This window comes from Pogona vitticeps, chromosome 3 (assembly GCF_051106095.1).
Source record: "Pogona vitticeps strain Pit_001003342236 chromosome 3, PviZW2.1, whole genome shotgun sequence".
NCBI lineage: Eukaryota > Metazoa > Chordata > Lepidosauria > Squamata > Agamidae > Pogona > Pogona vitticeps.
Genome location: NC_135785.1, coordinates 9,744,482 through 9,766,876, shown reverse-complemented (window position 1 = coordinate 9,766,876; position 22,395 = coordinate 9,744,482). Strand labels below are relative to the sequence as shown.

General features: G+C 40.1%; 1 protein-coding gene across 27 annotated transcripts in view; it reads left to right on the top strand.

The window, feature by feature from the left end:
- Positions 1 to 22,395, top strand: part of ATP11B (ATPase phospholipid transporting 11B (putative)) — a 109,001-nt gene that overhangs the window by 70,833 nt on the left and 15,773 nt on the right. For 10 of the 27 annotated variants that reach the window (XM_078389798.1, XM_072996242.2, XM_078389797.1 and 7 more), the window contains 3 exons: positions 921 to 986; positions 1,569 to 1,672; positions 7,793 to 7,958. In XM_078389798.1, the coding sequence (XP_078245924.1) occupies positions 921 to 986; positions 1,569 to 1,672; positions 7,793 to 7,958 (336 nt within the window). Of the gene's footprint in view, positions 1 to 920; positions 987 to 1,568; positions 1,673 to 7,792; positions 7,959 to 13,415; positions 13,964 to 18,712; positions 18,837 to 22,395 lie in introns of those variants that run through there. The other 17 variants (XR_013543263.1, XR_013543260.1, XR_013543261.1 and 14 more) reach the window with 5 other exon arrangements.

The window sequence follows — 22,395 nt, the reverse complement described above, 5'->3', positions numbered from 1 at the left end:
AAATAAGCAAGCAAAACAATAGTAATTTTAGAAACTTGTGAGTCTGATATCATAAATAAAACGGAAGAAACTTTCCTTTTATTTTAAATATTTCAAGAAAGAGTACATTTTTGAGTCTTTATGATCAAGGAGGCAGCAGTTAAAAGGGTGTAGTTAAATTCATCTGGCAGAACATAGAGCAAATATCTTCTGTTTTTCAGTAATTCATAATCAGATTCAGAATTAATATGGCTTTAATAACTTTAATTTATGATGCTTAACAATTAAGATGCTGTAACATTAGTGCCTCTCTTGTTGACTATCTCAGTCTCTTTAGTCCATGCTGGTCTGTTGGGGTCTCTGTGTGTGTTTTTTTCCTCAGGGAAATCTTAATAGTTCTATTTAAAAAGAAACTTTTAAAAAAAAAGAAAAGAAAGATTATATCACTGTCTTTTTGTATACCTTTAATTCTTGAAATAAAGTTTCTGTTCCTAAAGTTCTAAGTCTACCATTATTTTTTTAATTCCGGAGAATGTTCACACGATGCTGCATTGAAGGAAATCCCATCTGCTCCCATAATTAGCGGCTAATTGCTTTCACACTGCAGTAGAATTTCTCATTAGCTGGATATTTATGCATAATGTTTGTTATTTCCTTGTAGTCTTGTTTTCTTTGGAACTTTAAATCTGTTCCTGTGAGCTTCTGGTAGTGTATAGAGGAAGATAACTTGTCCAGTGGGAAAGTTTTGTAACTTGTGCCTTTTTCCCTGTTACAGTTTGCACTTTTTCCTTCTTGCTTTTTGAACTAGTAGTAAGCGGACAAGTGAATTTTCTGCCTTTCTGAGCTTCCTTCATCCTGTTCTGCCTTGCTTATAGCTGCATTCGCTTTGCATACAAAGATAAGTAAACATCAACCCGATTAATTTTTGTTTTCATTTTCAGATGTTTGGAAATTGGACCTTTGGTACTCTGGTCTTCACAGTTATGGTTATAACAGTTACAATGAAGGTACAGAAGTAGAACTGTATGATATTGTTATGTGCCCATATTTTAAATTATCATAGGTTACATTATTCACTCATCTTATAAATAACCTCCCGAGTTTGACCTATAAGCTAGTCCAAAAGGTCTCTGATTGAGGCATATCTCATGTCTGAATCGGCTGCCCACCCTTTAAAAACATCATACGTAAGTCCATTTTTTCCTCTCTTCTTCCCCATCTGTAGACCTGTTTGGCCCAAGGGCTCAGTGATTATTTGACCATGAACTGATTGGTCCGTTGGGCTTTTTGTGAGGGGACAACTGATCAAGAGCTGACCCAAAACTGTAATATATTTCTAGATCAGCTTCAAGTTTTTAGAAAAAAAATAGGATTGAAAATTCCTCTTAAGGATATCCACAAGTTGCAGCATGACAATCACCACCATTCTTAATGGCATATTAGCAGAGATCTGCTCATTTTATACCATCCTGTCAACTGGTGATACATTTTCAGTAGTAGAACCCAAAACATTCTTTCTCAAAAGCCTAATCTGTTGATAGCCTATCCGTCTAGTAAATTCATGCTAACTTCCTTTTCTTTGTTTTTAGATGGCTTTGGAGACTCATTTCTGGACTTGGATAAACCATTTTGTTACCTGGGGTTCCATTGTGTTTTATTTTGTATTCTCCTTGTTCTACGGTGGAATTATCTGGTAAGTGTGCAGGCACACCTGTTAGTTCTTTATTTAGAAAAAAGACGGTGCAAGCTATGCTGTTTGGGGGTAGGGTGAAAAGAGTATTGTATAAATAAAATTCACACATTTTGTTTGTGGTCCCTGTTGATGTTTCTTTTCGTTGATGAAAAAAAAAAGCAAAGGTCTTAAAAGGGAACTAGCAAGTCCTATACGCATCTGCCTGCATGCAAACAAGAGATTCCAGGCATTCTTTTATGCACCCTTCCTGCATGATCAAACCACAAATAATATGATTAAAATGATAAAAAAAAGTTTGTTGGAAAATTAATGATGTCCTTCTTTGTGAGAACTGTTTTATAAATCCTTCCACATTATCTGTGTATTTAACCTTTGAGACATTCTTTGTCCATATCAGAAAAGCGGGCATGTCAGATTAATCTAGTTGAAGATAATTTTAAAAATGATTCTTCTTCGTGGTCTCTGTGAATGCTGCACACAATTGCGTTGTTCTGCGCCTGTGCAAAGGACCTCTCTGAAGTTTCTAGAGCTTAAAGATAATTAATTAGTGGCACGTTCCCCTGTGTAGCGTATGCTCCGCCCACCCAAATTCCCCTCAGCTCCTTTTAGCCGCCACTTTAGTTGGACCTATTTCGGAACGTTAGAGAGAATTGAGTGTATTTTGTGAGATCATTCCTTTATTTTTCTTCTTCAGTCATCTCTTTTGTTGGACATTTCCCCTGTTTATTCTACGTCCTCCCCTTTAGATTATCCAAATCTATTTTTTCTTCTTCCCACGTTTTTTCTCTGCCCATCACCCCCCCATTACCTCTCCCCCCCTTTTCCTACATTTTATGGCCTCTCCAGGGCCTTTCAAGTGGTGCGTGCTGTGCACGAATAAAATCCCGCTCACCGACTTTCACGACCATTGCCTCTTTTGCCTCAGAGAGCAGCATCAAACACACTCTTGCCCCGAGTGTAAAAAACTTACTAAACCCGTTCTTAAACTGCAACTACAAAGACTTTGTTCATACCTCTGGGGGAAATCCCTTAATCCAACTCCCATGGATCCAGTGACATCTCCACGTCTGGAACATCAAGAAAGCCCTTGGCTGGTTTCAAGCCATACGACTCCTTCCCCTCAGAAGGACCATTTGAAGTCGGCTTTGAAATCGAACTTGATGTCCACGTTGAAAACGCCGATCTGTCCTGATGACTCTTCTAAGAAAAAGAAAGATAAGGCTAAACCTAAAAAGACCAAGAAGCCTTCGAAATCAACTCATATAGACCCACCCCAATCAGTACTCACCGATCCTTGAAGAGTCATCTAAAGGTGCCCCAGGCTCCATCTTGGATAGAGATGACCCTACTTTGACACTGGCTCAGGCTGCAGCCTCAGTTGTTAGCCTCTTGTCAAGCACTGGCCTGTCTCCAGCTGATGTTATTCCAGCCTGGCCTCGGCCCATTCAAGCCATTCAGTGAGTGGTCATTGGACGACAGAGTCTTTGATCTCCTGTGCCACCGGTGGGGTGCCCCATCCATCGATGTCTTCATCTCCGAGACCAATGCCAAGTGTCACTGATATTGCTCCTGTGCCGGTTCCAGCAAGAACTCACTCAGAGATGTCTTTATGATAGATTGGAACAACAAATTCATCTATCTCTTCCCTTTGATACCAATCATACAACGCACCATCCTTTGGCTTTGTCAGTTTCGCCCAAATGCCATACTTCTCGCCGTGTGGTGGCCACGACAACCATTGTTCACCCACCTGAGGTCGATGTCGACAAACGTCCTGTCTCTCCTCGATACCAAGTCTTCTCACCCAAGACAACAGGAAAGTTTACCATCCAGACATAGACTCTCTGAACCTGACAGTGTGGAGAATACTCCCACCATAAGAGACATAAAGTGGTGCCTCGCTTAGCGATGTTAATCTGTGCAGCAAAAATCACTGCTAAGCAATTTCATCACTAAGCGATATTAAAAAGCTCATAGAAAAGCATTAAAACACCATTAATGCGTTCCTATAGGCTTAAAAACTAACCTTAAGTGAAAATCCTCCATAGGGGCGGCCATTTTCAGTGCCTCTAAAGCAAGGCAACACAGCGGGCGACCATTTTGTTTACCTGGCGGCCATTTTTGAACCACCGATCAGATGGCCGAAAATGGGGGCTTTGCGATGATCACTTCCCATCGCTAAGCGATCGCAAAAGCAATTGCAAAAACATCGTCGCAAAGCGATTTCTTCGTTAAACGGAGCAATCGCTATGCGAGGCACCACTGTACTTGATCGAGCTCGAAAACCTTTGACCCAACTTCTATATCAGAATAAATGGAAGGCTTTCCTATCCTTTGCCAACTCCCACAACTTACTTGCAATCCCTTTTTCTTTGAAGACTATACTTACCTTTTTCGTTCATCTTGGACAATCTCATTCTACCCTGAAAGTTTATATCTCTGCTATTGTGGTCCACCAGCTGCTTCATTCCAGTTCCATTAACCTTTTTTCCCACCCAACTTTGACTCAAGGGACTCCAGTATCCGCCCACCACGTCAACATCCTCTTCCACAGTGGTCCTTGCAATTTGTCCTCAATGCACTTACTTGACCACCCTTTGAACCAATGGCTACTGCCAATTTAAAATTACTTTCTCTGAAGACATCGTTCCTCGTGGCAATAACATTTGCTAAACGTGCTTGCGAACTTGCTGACCTTACATCTGACCCACCTTTCCTCCAGTTTCACCCAGATAAAGTCACCCTCTATCTTGATGTATCGTTTTTACCTAAAGTTGTCTCTGAATTTCATCTTAATCAACCGTTGATATACCTACTCTATTCCCTTCTCCTTCTACACCACTCGAGCACATGCTCCACATGCTTGACATAAGACACTCTTTGGCCTTCTACATTGATAGGACTAAATCATTTAGAAAATCATCAGAACTTTTTTCTGTGTTTCCATCGCCCTCATAAAGGTGCTCCAGCTTCACCTCAAACTATCTTGATGAATTATTCAAACTACCTCACTGGCATATAAATTGACAGGCAGAACACTGCCTGAATATTTGAAGGCCCATTTTTCTAGAGCACTATCCACCTCTGCTGCATTTCACCGTGGAGTTGAGCTTCCTCACATCTGCTGTGCAGCTCCATGGTCTACTCCATCGACCTTTGTGAGACATTACCATCTTGATATCCGGGTGAAAAACGATGTTGCTTTTGGCGGAGTTGTTTTGACTTATCTTCTACGGTGACGTCACATCATCCGGTAAGTGAGCTTGCCAGTCACCCAATTGTGTGCATTCACAGAGACCACGAAGAAGAGAGGTTACCTACCTGTAACCATGGTTCTTCTAGTGGTCCTTTGTGAATCCACACATCCCGCCCATCCTCCCCTCTGTTCATCACATTGTCTTCTTTAAATAGATCTTTGACAGCAGCGGACTCTTTCAGGAACTGAGGGGACTTTGGGTGGTTGGAGCATGCGTTCCACGGGGGAACGTCCCACTAATCAATTATCTTTAAGCTTGAGAAACTTCCGAGAGGTCCTGAGCAGGTGCAGAACAACCCAATTGTGTGGATTCACAGAGGACCATTAGAAGAACCATGGTTACAGGTAGGTAACCTCTCTTTTAAAATTTATTTATTTATTTATTTGACTTCTACCTGCCCATCTAAACCAAAGGTCTACTTTGGGCAGCATTACAAAATTTTAAAAACAGTGAAGCCAATAAATGTATAGTATGAAACCAAGATGGCAAAAATGTCAAAATTTAATGATAAATTTTATCTAAGATGGCATTATTTCATATTTCATATACAGTGGTGCCCCGCATAGCGAGGTTAATCCGTTCCGGATTAACCTTCGCTATGGCAAAACATCGCTAAATGGGTCAAAAAAACCCATTGTTTAATGCGTTCCAAATGGGCCCAAAACGCACCGTTCTGCGATGTTTCCCCATGTTCCGGCGGCCGTTTTGGGTGTTCCAGCGGCCGTTTTGGAACCCGCCGAACAGCTGTTCCCACTCGCAATGCGAGGAAACATCGGTATGCGATCACATTAGCGATCGCAAAATCCGCATCGGTATGCGGATTTATCGTTAAACGGTGCGCTCGTTATGCGAGGCACCACTGTACACATTTTTAGCAGTATCTATCAAAGCTTTTGCTCAGATTATAGGGGCAAAAACATGTTGATGCAAAGAACTATGTAGAAAATCTTTGCGGTGGCCAGAATCTTATTGCTGCATTACACTTGGGTAAGAGAAATCATGTAAGTCTTGGCAGCAAGTTGCTGCTCATTAACAGAGTCCTACTTACATACAGTGTATACATAGTTGTGATTTTCCTTGCACAAGTGTAAATCAGTAATAGGACTCTGGCTGTTCTCAACCTGTTAAATAGAAGTAAATACATATTGCCTTCTGTTATATATTGAAGGTTCCATCATCTGTCAATCACAACTATCTTTTTGATGTTTTTCTCTTCCTTTCCCCCCCATTTACAGTGGTGCCTCGCATAGCGATGTTAATTGGTTCAAAAAAAAAATCGCTGTGTGAAACCATCGCTATGCGAAACACCATTTCCCATAGGAATGCATTGGAAACCGGTTAATCCGTTCCAATTGGAACGGATTGCCGTTGTTAAGCAAAAAAACCCATAGGAAACATCGCTAAGCAAAACAATGTATCCTCCATTGGAATGTATTGAAGCTGACTCAATACATTTTAATGGCTTTGCGAAGTCAATTTTTGCAATTTTAAATGTGTCATACAAGGGTCAAAAATGGTTTTAAATGCTTGGATTAGCTTCTGCACCCTCTAAAACGGATGCAAAAGTTAATTTGGCTTTGATCTGACTTTTCATTAATTTATGGTGAATTTTTTTCCCCCAACTTTTGACAGCTGTCAAAATCTGACAGCTCCATTATTTCCTATGGGGGAAGAAAAAATTCACAAAAAATTAATGAAGACTCAGCAACTGTTCTAAATTCTTGGGTTCGTTAGAGGACCCCCTAAGTTGTGTGCAAACCTGATTTGGCTTTGATCTGAACTTTCGTTAATTTTTTGTAAATTGTTTTCTCCCCCATAGGAAAGCATGGAGCTGTCAGATTTTGACAGGTCCATTGGTTCCTATGGGCCAAAAAAAAAATTCACAAAAAATTAATGAAAAGTCAGATCAAAGCCAAATCAGGTTTGCACATGACTTAAGGGGTCCTCTAACGAATCCAAGCATTTAGAACCGGTTTTGACCCTTCTAAGACACTTTTTTAATTGGAAAAGAAAACATCGTTAAGTGAAGCAGGGGACCTAAAATCGCATTCGTTATGCGAAGCATGGTCCCAAACTTCGCTAAGCGAAAATTGCCCATAGGAAACATCGTTATGCGATGCATATCATTTTTAAAAAACACATCGTTATGCGAATTCATCGCTAAACGAGGTAATCGTTAAGCGAGGCACCACTGTATTTTCTTTTCAAAACAGATATTCTTCCTATATATGTGCCAATATTTAAATATATGTGCCAGTATTTAATAGATGAGAAACGGGATATATAATAGTTACATGGCCATTTTCACACCAGGATTGCTGCCTACCCCCATACATGGCTCGAAGCATCTTCTCTGTTTTCCAGTAGCTGTATCTGCAAGTACCGCAGGAGTCAGGATTAGACAATCTCAAGAAACCAAGTTTCCTTTAGAAAACAATTTCAGACATTTGATTTAGGTATAGATATAAGTGAAAACACACTAGAATCATGATGCTTCTGTCTCTGCTCAGGATTAACATTTAGGGAGCTGGAAATCACCGGAATACATTATTGAAATGTTATTCCTCAAAGTAACTAAAAAACCAAGTATGGGCAGTGAATTACCAGGAGAACATTTGGAGTTGGAATTTTCCACCATAATGCATTAGCATCTCTGGGCCCTGATTGCTTACTTACCTCTGTAGGCATGCAGACCAATTAAAGGCTCTACTTTTTCCCTTTAGTGTCACAGATGGTTTGGGACCATCTTATCTGAAGGTCCCACCTACACCGGGTGGACAATCCCAATGAGTTTCATTGTATTCAGTGTGTTCATTGACCTCCATTTTCTTTTTCCTTTTTCCGTCTCTTCTTTTTTTTTCAGGCCATTTTTGCATACCCAAGATATGTACTTCGTATTTGTTCAGTTGCTATCCAGTGGTTCCGCTTGGTTTGCCATAATCATCATCGTTGTTACTTGTTTGTTTCCTGATGTTGTGAAAAAAGTACTATACAGACACCTGAAACCCACAAATACAGAAAAGGCTCAGGTAACCCATTCTTACATGTGGTTTTTCTAACATTAAACACCAAGGCTTTGTTAAGAAACATTAAATATGCTTAAATTTCTCTTATCTTGGTGCTGAAACATTATTTGCAGTACTTAGTTAAATTATTATTAATAATTATGTGCTGTCAAGTCAATTCTGGATTATGGGCACCCTTTATAGGGTTTACTAGGTATAGAAGTGGTTTATCAGTCTCTTCTTTGGTGGGGTGTATGGTGCTATGCGTGCTGTGGTCCATGGGGTCACGAAGAGTCGGACACGACTAAACGACAACGATGGTGCTATGCAGCTTGCCCAAGGCTGCCTTTTCTCTCAAGAAAGTCAAACTCCCATCTCTGGATCTGCAGCCAGATACCTAATTCACTAAACTATTAAACAGCAACTTAGTTAAATTACCACGATTCTTTTCTGTTTAAAATAGAAATCTCTTTTCCGTGGCTAAGTTTTCAATTATAAATACTATCACTGTATATGACAATATTTTACCTATATTGAAATGTAAGGGACTATATTAATATTGCCAAGGGTAGAAGTTTCAGTATCTTAATTAAACCAGGGGGAGAATCAGCAGCAGCTCACATCTTCAGCTCTAGGCATACCAATACGTTTGCTTTACTAGTAGTGATAACCAGCTCTTCACACTTCTGTCTTACAGTGATCTGTTGATGTGCATGGTTACTGCAGCATCAAAAGATGCTGGGAACTGAGGTGGTTGTATGGTCTCATGGCTGCCAACTTCCTTGCACATGCAGCATTCTGGACTTTGGGTCCTGAAATAACACCAGTCTCATAATCCCTTCTTGCCATCTGACGTTAATTAGAAAGGAAGTGCTTGGAAACTTTTGGGTAACCCAATAACAGGAACTTAAGCATTTATAGATCCCCTTTGTCTCCGTCTAGACCTTTGATCTAGAAAATATGTTTTGAGGAAGGAGAGGACAACTCAAAAAAAATCCACTGTCTGTGTCTTCACCTTTAAGGGGTGATTTATTATTATATTACCAGGTTTTTCTCTCTCATTCTTTGTCTGAAGAAAAGAATGTTATATATCGGTCTCTTGTTGTGTTGTGGCCACTGGTCTTTAGTTCGTAATGACCTTTGGTCCATGAGTTCTAGCAGTAGGGTGAGACCGGTCGTTGCTGCAGTTTGTAGCATCAGAGCGTCCTGTAAACCAAGGGTGGGGAACATGTACCCCTTCAAATATGAGACTGCAGTTCCCACTACCCTATGCCAGCATAGCCAACGGTGGGGGTTGTTGTCGTTCTACACCTGGAGACACATACAATCCCAATCCTGGCTGTAAATGTTTACGTTGGACCTTCCTTCTGTACTGGAACCAAGATTGAATCAGTCATGTTAAAAATGACCAACATGCGTGGACCTCTTCTTACTGGCATATGCATACTCACAGAGCCTGTACAAGTAATACTAACACTGTTTTTCACATACTTTAAGCACTCAAGGAGGTACTTTTCCCTTCAACAGACAGCAATATAGCAAATACAGATTCATTTCTTCCTCCTTTTCAGGCAAGCAAGGCTGGAGTGAGAAGATGAAATGGCTGCCTGTTACTCTTTAATAGTGAATAGTTCTCTCTTGGAGGGAACGATATACGAGAACCCTTTCCAGTTGCCAACAGAGAGTTCTTACATCTGTTTGCTCTTTTCCAGCTGCCTCGGTTTGATCATTCCCAACAGTTTTGGGCTGCTTCATTAGGAAATAACTTCTCCTGCAGCAGTGGTTTCTTCCTAGAGGTCCCAGTTTACATTCGTCATAAATTCTGCTCCTAGTAGAGGCAGACAAATAGCTCTATGAAAGGCATCCTTAGAACTAGAGTTACGATGGAATTCATAAAAATGCTTTGGTTCAGACAACCTGCTAGCTTTTCCCCATTCTTGTTTTTAGTGGAAACCTTTGATAAACATACTGGTCTTTGTTTCACATTTAGGAAGCTGCAAAATGTCAAGCTATGCCAGGGCCTATTTAGAATAGGTGGCTAATCCTCTTTCTATTACAACTCATTGAAATTAACATCTTTTTGAAGGCAGGAGGATTTTTCTGGCACAAAATAAAACTTTGTACTGTCAGCAACCTCTGTATTGCTGTGAGTGGCAGGTTTATAAATTGAAGGAACCCTCGTTGAGCATGTGGATGGCCAGTCATTCTCTAGCTTGTCTTGAGTGCCAGTATGAATAACATTTGGAACCAGAAGATAAACCTGTTTGTTTTAACTGATTATCTTTTGTGTGGTTCTTTCAGATACTTATTCAGAGATAAAGGCATTTTATTTCTTCACCCACTCAGTGAAAGGCATCCTAGTAACCCAGTCTTGGTGCTATTGAGAAAGCAGGAACAAATATTGCCACAAAAGTTCTCTTCCAAATATTTCTTAAATAAGATTGCCAACTAAGCACTTAACATTTACACATCACTAATAATTATCTTTCAAGACCTTAATTACCCTGCAGCAACTTGTGCTACATTTTGCTGACCAGTTCAATAAATAAAAGGGATGTGGTGGCGCTGTGGGTTAAACCGCAGAAGCCTCTGTGCTGCACGGTCGGAAGACCAGCAGTCGTAAGATCAAATCCACACGACGGAGTGAGCTCCCATCGCTTGTCCCAGCTCCTGCCAGCCTAGCACTTAGAAAGCATGTAAAAATGAGTTGATAAATAGGTACCACCACAGTGGGAAAGTCACAGTGTTCTGTGTCTAGTCGCACTGGCCACGTGACCACAGACACAGTATATGGACAAACGGTGGCTCTGCAGCTTGGAGACGGGGATGAACACCGCCCCCTAGAGTCGGACACAACTGGACTAAATGTCAAGGAGAACCTTTACCTTACAATAAATAAAAATAGATACGTGAAGTATGGAATGTCTTGTTTAATCTGCACTTTTAAATGTCATACTTGTGTGCTTGTTGGACAAATACATCCATACTGAAATCAGTTCCTTCCTTACTGTAATGGATCATGCCTTCCTAAAGCCCAGCCCTAATCTAAAATATAAATGGTAGCTTCTTAGTACAATACAATAGAGGCAGAATCCATTTCCTGCGTTTGAATTGCTTTCATACCCATTTTCCATCTGCAACTTCCAAATACAGTGTCTTAAGGTGGCTAGCAGTTGCTCACTTAAGACAAAGCACTTCTTCCCCCCCCCAACAAAATTGCCATATTATGTGTCCTAGTCATAATCAAAGTGGCTCATTCCACTTTTATTTTATTTTATCTTTTTGAAGTGTATAAGTTACTTTTCTACTGGAAAGGAGATAAGTAAGAAAAAATGCCAGCTTTGGTCACAACTTGTAGAACTTAGTTCTCACCAAAGTGACAAACCTATGTCTGGATTTACACCACTTTTGAAAAAAGATAGATATATCTTTGCCTACAGAACTGGTGTGTTGAAGAGAATGTTAATCTAGAATTGTTCACTTTGGAATCTGGTCTAAATGCAATACTCTGTTTATCAGTGGTTTGAGAACCAATTTGCCATCTGACATGGTGCTTCCGAGATACAGGTTCGCCATCTTCTTGATGACTAATACTACATCTGCAAGCAGATTACAAGGTTTTCTGCTGATGTTCCTGCATTTAAATGTGTTAGCTAAATTCCCTTTTGGGAAAACCTGTTCTATTAATTGTCCGATTAAGTTTTAAGAAAACTCTTAGTTCAGGATTAGCTCCTAGTTCAGCTTTCTCGTTGAACTGCGTCTGATGAAAAGCTAGGATTGAACTTGTAAAGGAAGTCTTGTTGAAAAACTGGTGCTGCAAAGTCTAGTTGAGGATGAGAAAGCTTTGAGATCAACGTAACTCCGCATCTCTGTCAAATGTTAGTTATGTGTAAATTTACTGTTTACAAATATGCAGTGTTGAATAGCTAGTGTGCTGTTTAAGATGGCTTGCTTTTTTAATCAGGTAAGCATGTAATACAGTTCTCATTGGAACCATTGCATCTGACATGTGGTGTTTAGAGCTCTTCTGGTAGACTTCCTTTCCCTCCACACTATTTAATGTGAGCTAAACAAGAGAGGAGAACATTTCTACTAGTGACAGTGAAGGCTTTTTAAAATCACTTTCACAAAATCACTTTTTAAAATCATCTCTCACAAGAGGTGAGATGGGGTTTTTTTAGGGAGGGAAAATACTGAACATAACGTTTTAAACAGTTTCTGCCTCATTTGTTCCAGGTCTGTCAGAATTACACCACTGCATACTTGCTTGAGAGTAAGAAAGGAAGTGCATGTTACGTAACACTTACTTTATTCCAAAGAACCAGATGAAAATCGATACCTAGCTGTATGAAAGTAATATTAACATGCCTGATGTAGACATGCACTCATAACTGCCAGTGTGTCTAATTGTAGAGTCATGACAAGAACGGCTAGAAGAATGCATTCTTCTGGCTTTTCTGTTTTCAGATGTTTAATGTTGGTCATCCATAACAGATACCACTATCTGAGGAAATGTAAAAGTAGTAGTAATTCAGTTAACCTTACATGCTGTGTCCTCCAAACCCAGGCTTCTACAAAGGCCGGTCAATATATCCATGCACATGGTCAGTGTAAGTGCAATGTAACAGAACAAGCACTAATTCATACATAGATCAGAGAAGTGCTTGACAATCTAGTTTATGTGCTCCATTTCCTCTTAATGAAAAGTTAATGTGTATATATAAGCCACTTTAAGTATGTTCTCAAGGGTGGGTATGTCCTGAAAACATGCTCTTGTCCTGTTTGTCTGTCAATGTATGTTCTGAATTCTAACTACAAGTAAAGCCACAAAGCCAGTCTGGCTTCACATGATGGCTGTGGAACTTTTTGCTGTTGGCTCCTGTATTGTGGCTTGACTTTGGTTCATATGGGAAGAAATGACACATGGGAGAACTCATGGCCAAAAACTAGTAACACTTTTTTTTGGTAGAAACCTGACCAAAGATTACAAAGGACAGTATTATAAATGAGTGGCCAATTAAACTTTTGGCCTGTTTGTCCTTCTGCAACTCCAGTGCCTGGATGTGGAAAAGGGTGCAGAATGTGACAGCAAAGACTGAGTGTTAGAAACTGACACTGCTGTGTATAGGAACACTGTTTTGCTGCAACTTTTTAAAATTGTGATTCGGACGGCCAGATTCTACATGTTCATGGCATGTTGCCCATAACTGACGTAGTTGTGTGTTGATTCACTACAATAGATAACTTACTGGCCTGTGAACAAAATGTGGCCTCTGCCTTTGTTACACTTATACTGGCTTAGGCACAATGTTTACCATCCAAAACCAGTGTCCCTGCGCTTGTACGCTCTGCATAATAAATGTATCCCTGCATTTTGAAGATGTTTGTCTATAAAGATCCTGTCCTATGTCTGCCTCTTTGAAACAAAAAAATGACTTCTCACTGATTTGTGTGTTCCATCCCTTCTTTATCTACTTATAGATGTACTCCAGCAGAGTTGCTTTAAGTGAGGAATGCATCGCACTGCAGCCATTGTCCAGGGCACCGAGTCAGCTGAGCAGAATTAGGTAGAGTAGGAGGGGCAGTTCTTCATCCAATTTTGTGCATGCTGAAGGCGAGCTAACCAGCACTGAGAGAGAGAGAAAAGGGAAAGAGGCATGGATGCTAGACTGAACTAAAAAAAGGCAGCCGCGCAAGTTCGTACCTTTCTCGCTTCCCCTTCTAGCTTCGCTCTATGTTTGCAGGCCACTCCCAGCATGTATTCAGTTGTTTTATGGGTGGGATGAGGGAGAAGGTGGGAGCATGATGATCAGAGTACAGAACTTAAGTTTACTCCTTCTTCTGCTATGCAAGATAACTAAAAGAGGGGGAAACCCCTGGTTAGCATGGCCCCAGTGCTTCTGCTTAACTCAACCATCCATGATGTAAACAATGCTTCCTGCATGTCGGACCGTAACAGCCACAGCAAAAGAAATTGTATTTTGTTGACCCCTTTTGTTAAATTGACTTTTAAAAAAACTTTTAATTGTCGGGGAAGAACTTCTTTGTCTTGCTTTGTGTGTTGTGTTTATATACACATTTATGCAGCTTTATAATTTCCTCTGCCTGTGAGCATATGACCGATGTGTTTTTTGTAAGCAGAGGGTTCTTGGGGCTGTAAATGGACGTGATGAATGCATATGCCATTCAGCCAGAAGAATGCTTTAGCAGCTGAAACACACTTCTAAATGTAAAACTGCATGAAGATGTGACTTAAGAGAGTAAAAAAGAGGAAAATGGGCACCAAACTAAAGATGAAAGATCCGATTCTCTGCCTCAGGCAGTGTTCTTGAACTGTATGTAAGGTAGTTCATCTCTAAAGCTTAAACCTGGCATCCCAAACCCAAATTTGAGTTAATGATCAGAAACATGAATTGCTTGGCTTGATAAGCCAAGATATGTACAAGCCATCTCTCCATGTGTCTTTATGTCACCCCTTCCCCTTTATTAGCATTCTACAATTTAACACTTCAGCAGCTAAATAACAACAATTTGCCATTATGTTGGGAAACAGTGGATACATTACTGTAAATCACCTCTGTGTAAATCACATGTCTGATAAGCCCAGGTACCTGATTCATAATTAAGAGGAAACAGTGGTTAATTAACTCAGGAGATGTTGAACTGTAGTGTGCAGAAAAGGGACGGCAATAAATCAAAGCATGAGGGCATAAGGGTCATGCATATTTGTGCTTATTAAACCAAATATTGTACAACTGAAGCACTTATGAATGACAGCACAAGAAAAATTGAAGTGGTATGCAGTAGGATGCAGACAGGCCATGCAGATCAAATCTTGGCTTGTCACAGCATATGTCCCAGTCTGTTGGATGCCATCTCAATAAAACATAAGAATTAACTTGCAGTGTCTGTTAGTGTCTCTGCTATTGACTCAATAATTGGAATATTAAAGCAAACAAATTTAGAACTGAAATTGTATATGGTCATGGGGAAAGTACATGTATTCCAGTTTTTATTGGGGCAGATACATGTCTTGTATATAACCAAAGCACAAAATAATTGTTCAGTTCCCATGGTTTCTAAATCAGTGTTTTTTATCGTGAATATATTGACACTGGTGAAGTGTGATGGAAAGGCTGCCATATACCAGAAAAACTCAAAATCACCAAGTGCTCTAGCTGAAGGACTGAACCTCATCTTCCTTTCCCTCATTTTAGTAATAAGCTCAGATATTTCCAAAGCAAGTCCAGAACAGAAACCTAATACCACCATTATTACTGACAGTAAATGAAATCCTTTTACCTAGTTATGCTGGCACAGAGGAATTTTAGAGGTGAATTGCTGTAAGATAAATCAGTGAATCACTGAACATTATCAGTTATATACTAAGTTGTGTAACTTGTGCAGCTAATAAGTCTGGTGATTTCTTTAACTTGTGGCAGTATGCCTCTAGAAGCTGCACCATTTGCATGATTTCACAGGAGGATTTTGGCACTGTATTAAAAAACCTGAAATCATAGTATTTCACCAATGCAGTGAAAAATATCTGTACTGGAAAAGGTGATCAGCATTTTGCTGTTTTCCAGATTTCAGTTAGATAATCATTTGGAGGTAATCGGGTCCTTGCATCTCCACTTACGTGCTACATCTGTTCTTAAATCTATAAGCGTTTCTGAATCCTTTGTCAAGGCAACAGTCTTTGAGTTACAACAACAGTAAAGACAATTGTGTTGTAACACTTTCAAATGAAATGAAGATTTACGAGAAATGTCTGAAGAAGAACTCAGTGTCATGGTGGATGCTTCCTGGCATATGCCTTGGTAAGGCAATAAAAGATGGAAACCGTGATGTCATTGGGCCATATGCCAAAACTGGTTCTTCTGGCTTACTGATAAACATCAGAATTTCCTGGCTTTCTCCCTTGCCTTTGTTAAATGTTAATTACTACTTACCATAAAGGCCCAAGGAAGATTGCCTGTGTATATTGTGGTTTCATTTGAAAATGCCCTAAGGATTGGATGCATGGGGTAGCTGCAGCTTACAGCCTTGCTTTACCAGACTCCTGCTTCTTGAAAACCCTATTCAAAAGAATGTCCATTCTTCCTTGCCTGGCAACGCACTACTCCTATGCCAAGCAGGAAGGATCCTCTCATCTTACTTAGTGGTCCTGGGAGAGCAGTTCTAGCTATAATAATTTTAAATGTTGTTTCTAAAAGCCAGATACAAATACAAATATTTATTTATTTACTTCCATTTTTATACTGCCCTGTAGTGAACAGGCACTCCTCTGTACAAACAAAACAGCCAGGAGATCAAATTACATGCAACAACAAAATCAGCAATTTGACATATTAATACGCAACAAATAGATACACGTAGTAATAAAGATATAAAAGGCATAATATCTTTTGCTGAAATGATTGGTTACATTTTGATTTATTTCACGTGAAAAACAATTTATGAGCTTATGAGACTTTAACGATTTGTGGTCCTCTCTATACTTAATAGCAAGTCCCATTTGAATTCTTACTACGTTTGTGTATTATTACATGCTCTCAAGCTGCATCTGGCTTACATCAACCCTAATAGGGTTTTTTTTTTAAGTGAGATATTTAAGGAATGGTTTTGCCTTTGCCCACCACCCTCTGGTGAGTTTGCATGGCTAAGCAGAGATTCAGATCCAGGTCTCATGAGACCTCATCTATCACTCTTTCCTCTACATCACATTGGCTCTCTAGTGGATTTTGCATCTGAGTAAATATATTACATGTGAAGTTTCAACCTTCCAGGAATTCAAATCTTCTATCTAAAGAACTGGAGAAGCCTACTACAGATCTATGTTAATAATAAAGACACTATAGAATCTGAAGCTCAAATGTATTGTTATTTCAAAATTTGCAAGAATTAAAACAAGAGTGCTAATTTTATTGTTCTGTAAATTTGAAGTATGCTGCTTAATGCTAATATTTATATTCTCAACATCTGCAGCAGTTAACTCTTCTAACCTTTCTTGGACATCCATAGATTATTTACTGTGTAGACCTAATAGATCTATGCCTACATTTATGAGCTTACTAATTGATTACTGTTTTCTTTCTGAAAAAATAGATGTTATTTTCTAGTTGCATCAGCAACATTCCTTTGAAAAGCTCCATAAGGTAGTATGGCATGTTATCAAGAGCAAAGACCTGTTGCAAATGGGTAATGAAAAATTATGAGCCTCATGAGTATCTTGGGGTTTTTTTTAGATCCTGAAAGGTATTTTGGTATTAATGAATATGAAATCATTCTTACGGAGCTTCTTAAATCTGTCAAATCATTCTGCTTTGGGAAACAGAAATCTTGGGAAACATCTAACGTCAGTGACCTTATTTTTATAGGACTTTCACCTCTAATATTGTGAAGTCAGGCAGGCAGCAACATGCCATTCCAAAGCAATACTAAGCAAGGTAATTAGTTAAGGACTATATAGTTTTGAAATAAGGGAGCTGTTATATATCTTATAAATCTTAGAACTGCAGAGCTGGAAGGGAACCTATGGATCATCAAGTCCAGCCCCGGTCAAGGAGGCCCAGTGGAGAATCAAACTCCCAACTCTGGCTGTGCAGCCAGAGACCTAAACCACTGAGCTGTCCGTATTTTCATGAAATTCATTGCAAAAGTGTTAAGACATAGCTTTAGGAATTCAGCTTCTCCTTCTAAAACTTAACAAGATGTGGTCATTTTTTAAAATTTTGTTTACCACCTGAAGTTTGTTTTCTACTTCATAAAGTATATTTCTTGAATTTTCATTGGAAAGTAAGAAAATGAGCCCCATTTAGTTTTGTGAATGAGTTTTTCTACTGCATCTCTCAGAAGTAAATATTTCAGTACTTCTTGAGAATATATCCAATTTTGAAGCATATAACAAAGGACCACTATGAAATCATGGCCGGAGCTAAATCCAGTACATCTTTTTGTCTACAGTTCTGTGCAAACTCACATAGGGCAGATGTAAGGCAAGTGACAGTAGAACAATGACTCTTTGTGATAACTTTGTTAAATGGAAAGGAATCTGGTAGATTAATTTCAAACAGCCAGGACTTGTTGCAGAGTAACAAGGAATGCTTTTGCTTGTAAATCTTATGCTTCAGCAACATTTGATCAGCAAAACTATCCAAAGTTTCTGGTTCTAGTGCAGCTGATGGAGCAGATGCAATCTAGGCCAGTGTGGACAAAGTGCAGCCTTCAGATGCTGGTAGACTTTGATTCCCATTAGCCCCATCCAGTGGTGAGTCATACTGGGAGTTTAAGTCTAAAAATCTCTGTAGGGCCAGACTTTGCCAGCCTCAGTCTTTAGACTGTATCTTGCTTCCTCTAGATCAGTGCAGGTTGCCTTTTGCTCTGGAGACTGCATAAGAGAACTAGTCCTATGCCTTTCCTGGTCTTAAATAAAATGAATACCTGTGTGACACCACATTTGGTCCCTCGTGGAGTAAAACACTATGGGCAAGCAGACCACCTGGTTTGCAGATAGTATCCCTACACTGGCTGCAACACGCATGGATGTCTCTCCAGCCAAATCCTTGAACGCATTGCTTAGTTACACATGTTTTCTCTCTCAATCCTGTTTTCTCCAATAATGAAGCTTCACTTAGTAGGTAAGCATATGTGTACAGTAGCATCAAAGGCATTACACGGGGAAAATGACTTGGTGTTCTTTGGGGATTGCTGTCTACCTTTTGAAAGAGGGGCAGCGTGGTTTATAAGGTATGTTGCTTTTTCTGTCCTTTTTTTAGATGGAAGAGGAAAGGGAGTCAATCAGCTCAGCATGTGGTTTTGCTAAGAGCGGGCACACAGGGGAGGACGGTAGACAACTCCTAACTGATGGTCTTAGGCAGCAAGAGTGCCTCTGTACCTTAGGTAGTATTTGAGCTCTATATATCTTGTCTGCGTCATCATGGATCCATCTCTGGTGCCCCCTTGTCCTGCACTTTTCACTACCACATATTTTCACATGTTGGCATGCTTCAGATTATTTTCCCCCTGCTAACAAACCTGATCACTTAACATTGTCACATAAATTTAATTTGGTGCTTCAGTTCCAATACGCTGAGGCCCTCCCATCCGTTGCAAACTGCATATTGTCAGCAAAGTATCTTGTCCGGTGAGAAACAGGGAAGTATGTCATTTGTCATGTCACAAGTGGAGAACGTGGGGCCCTCTTGATGTTGTTGGACTACAGCATCCATCAGCTTTTAGCCAAAACGGACAATGGTGAGGCCTCGTGACAGCTTCAGTCAAACAACATCTGGAGTTGTTCCAAATGTTGTTCCATGTGCCCTTCTTCCGGCTTTCAGAATGTGTAGCTTGTTGTGTGCCAGAATTCCTACAGATATGCTTTTGTGCTGAGGACAGAAATCTGTCCCCCAATCTCCCCCCCCCACACCTTCCTAAATGAGAACCAGCAAGAATCTGAATGCTTGGAGAATTTGCCTCCTTAGGGCTATCTGGTTTGCTTTTCTTCATATAGCATTTTAGCTACCGCGAACGATACTACAGAATGTTTGAGTCCCTCCAAAGTCCTGAGACAAGTCGGTACAAGAAATTAAAGCTACAGAGGCCACTGAAATCTGGAGAGCAGTCTCTCCTCGCTGAAAGTCCGGTTGAGTAAAAGCTCCAAAACTAGACCCTGCCTTCAGAATTGTGGTTTCATTCCATGCTCCCTCCATTGAAGTACTGCTAATAAAAATTCTCCATCCAGCGATAAAATGTGTCTTATGCAGTGCTTCATACACCACAGGAACAGAATCATAGCAATGGCATCGGTTTGCGGAACAGTTAGAACCACCACTTCAGGAGTTATTCCTTAAGGGATGGGTCCCATTGGCTGAATGCAATCTGACTTTACAGAAGCTTAGTTTTAACTTATAAAACCAGGCGAAAGGCACGTTGCAGAGCGATGGCATTCCTAACAACTGGCTTCTTCAGTGGTGAAAACCAGGTTTAAAGAGAGAGTTTCTTAACCAGGGAGCGTTTCCCCAAGAAGGTGTGCTTTACTTCAGTAATTCAGCAGCATGATCTCACATGCAGGTGAACCAGAAAACATCATCCTTAGAAAACCAATGGATCCTATGACATTCATATGAATAGTCCGCTCACATGCACTAAGGACCTTCATGTAAACATTGAAGATCTCAGCCTGTAACAGTCTTTGGTTTTGTCTTGTTTGTAAAGCATAGTTCTCTTTTGAGAAATATCTACTTTTGCCTTATAACTTGTAGTTTCTCAAAAAGGCTGCTAGCCTCACATTACCTTAGATCAGGATCTTCACCTGGCCCTGTTTTGTGTGGGAATTCTCATTTCATGGTTGTTTTGTCTAACCATCAGCTTTATGCTAGTCAGGATTCTATGGCCAATTTCCTTGCAGAAGGAAATCACATTGAAGCATCAAGTTCCACACGCACACCCCATTAACAACATGCTGGTGATAGTCCTAGGTGTGTGTCTAATCATACAATCACTCATGCCCCAGAACATTACCAGCACCTCCTTCATGAGCAGCAATTTGCTTCCTAGGCATAAGATTTTTCTCAGCAGGCTACCGTAGTATTAATTGACAATAGTATTCTGGTCAAAGGTCTTCAGGGTCAAAGGTCTTCAGGGTCAGAGGTCTTCTTGCAGCCAGCTTACACTCTTTTTGTGCCATCCATGGGGTTCCCAAACCAGGCCCACCACAAATTGGACTCTAGGCCTTTGATCTTTAGAACAGGTGTCCAGTAATGAAGGATTATGGGAGTGAAAGACCTAAATTACAATATTAGATGCTCACATCAGCAGTGGCAGAAAGGCTATTGATTCTTTCTCTCTGCCCATGGAACTTTGAATTCAACTGTTTAATCTTGCTAAGTTTTCATTTTATAGAAGTGAGGCAGTTGGAAAGTACTGTACCTCTTTAAGTATTCATGTGGCTTTACCAGCACTCCAGATTCTGCTGTTTGAACTAGCTAATGAGTTTGTCCCCACTCAACTTTTTGTATGCATACTTATAAGACATATGTTTCAAAATACATACAGATGCCTTATGAAAACAGTTACATGTGGCAGTGCCCACATGCAGTAGCTTTCTGGAGATCCTCATATTTCTTATTGCCACACAAAACCATGTTTTTGCAGAGTTGGTTTTTCCTTTTAACCCACCTTGCAGAAAATTCCTGAGAGGTTCAAGGGTCTATAAAAAAGCTGAGCAACATACAGGTATGAGCTTTACACGAGGGTGTGGAGGGGGCCTGATTTTGTAGCCCCCCAAAACACTTTTCACTCTTATTGAATTCACATCTCTACATTAAGACATACTGTATGTTCTGGACACACAATTAAAACAGGATGTATGCTCCTTATGTTTAAAAAGCAATGTATTCCTGACAATAGCGGCCATGCCTATAGCCCACCAGGTTGCAGTGGGGGTGAAATTTGGCCACTGGCCCTCCTGCTCATAGTCACAGCTGGAATGCAGTTTTAGCACAAATACATAAAATTGTGAGCATGTACATTCTAAATACAAGAAGGTTTGAAAGAAGGGTGATCAACATCCTTGTAAGAGGCAGAAAGGGAACCCTAATTTCCTAGAGAACTGAAGCTGTTAAAATAAAACTCTACCTTGTGCATGTTGCATGCACTCATCCTGCCTCTACTTTCCATTCAACCGGGATTGACGGTGCTTCAGAAATCTCTGATCTCTACAGAAACACAAAATGCACTTAGGGCAGACTTAGAACTGGGAAACCCAAGATTTCTAAGCCGTTTTGAGACCTCCATGCCCTTATTTTAAAAAGAAAACAAACCAAATTATCTGATGTCCTTGACCACACAGTGCTGAGTAGAATGGCTTCCTTCGGTCCTCTGCCAGAATACAGTTGCTTGCAGAACTGTTTAAGTACTCCTCCTTGGGAAGTAATTGTATTAATACTCAGCCCACCCACACTTTTATGTTGTTTCTTCCATAGTGTCTGGGACTACACCTGAATTATCTAGACAAAGGACAAGTTATTGCCAGTGTGTGAACCACTGCCAGTGCTAATTAACAGTAATAAACAGGGTTGCTAATGAACCAGGGTGTTTGTTGCTGATGTGGGTCAAACAAATCCAGTAGATGTTTCCTCTGTTAAGAATAAAGGGAATTTCTGCTGCATCTACAATGTAGTCAAGCACATGTTAAATTCAGCCAAATTCCTTTACAAATGGGTTTCAGCTAATATACTCAAGCATGTGGGGAATCACTTATTTTTGTTTACTTTCTAAATTCTTAATGCCTTTCTTTTTACTAGTCAGATTCATACTAATTGATGAGACACATACCCCTTTTCCATTCATTTCAGCTTGAATGCCTGACCGATCTTTGTTTGTCCTTGATGGTGTTGGCTGTTGCTAATCTCTCTTTCTTTCCAGATCCAGAAATAATAGTTTTCCTTGACCTACTTTG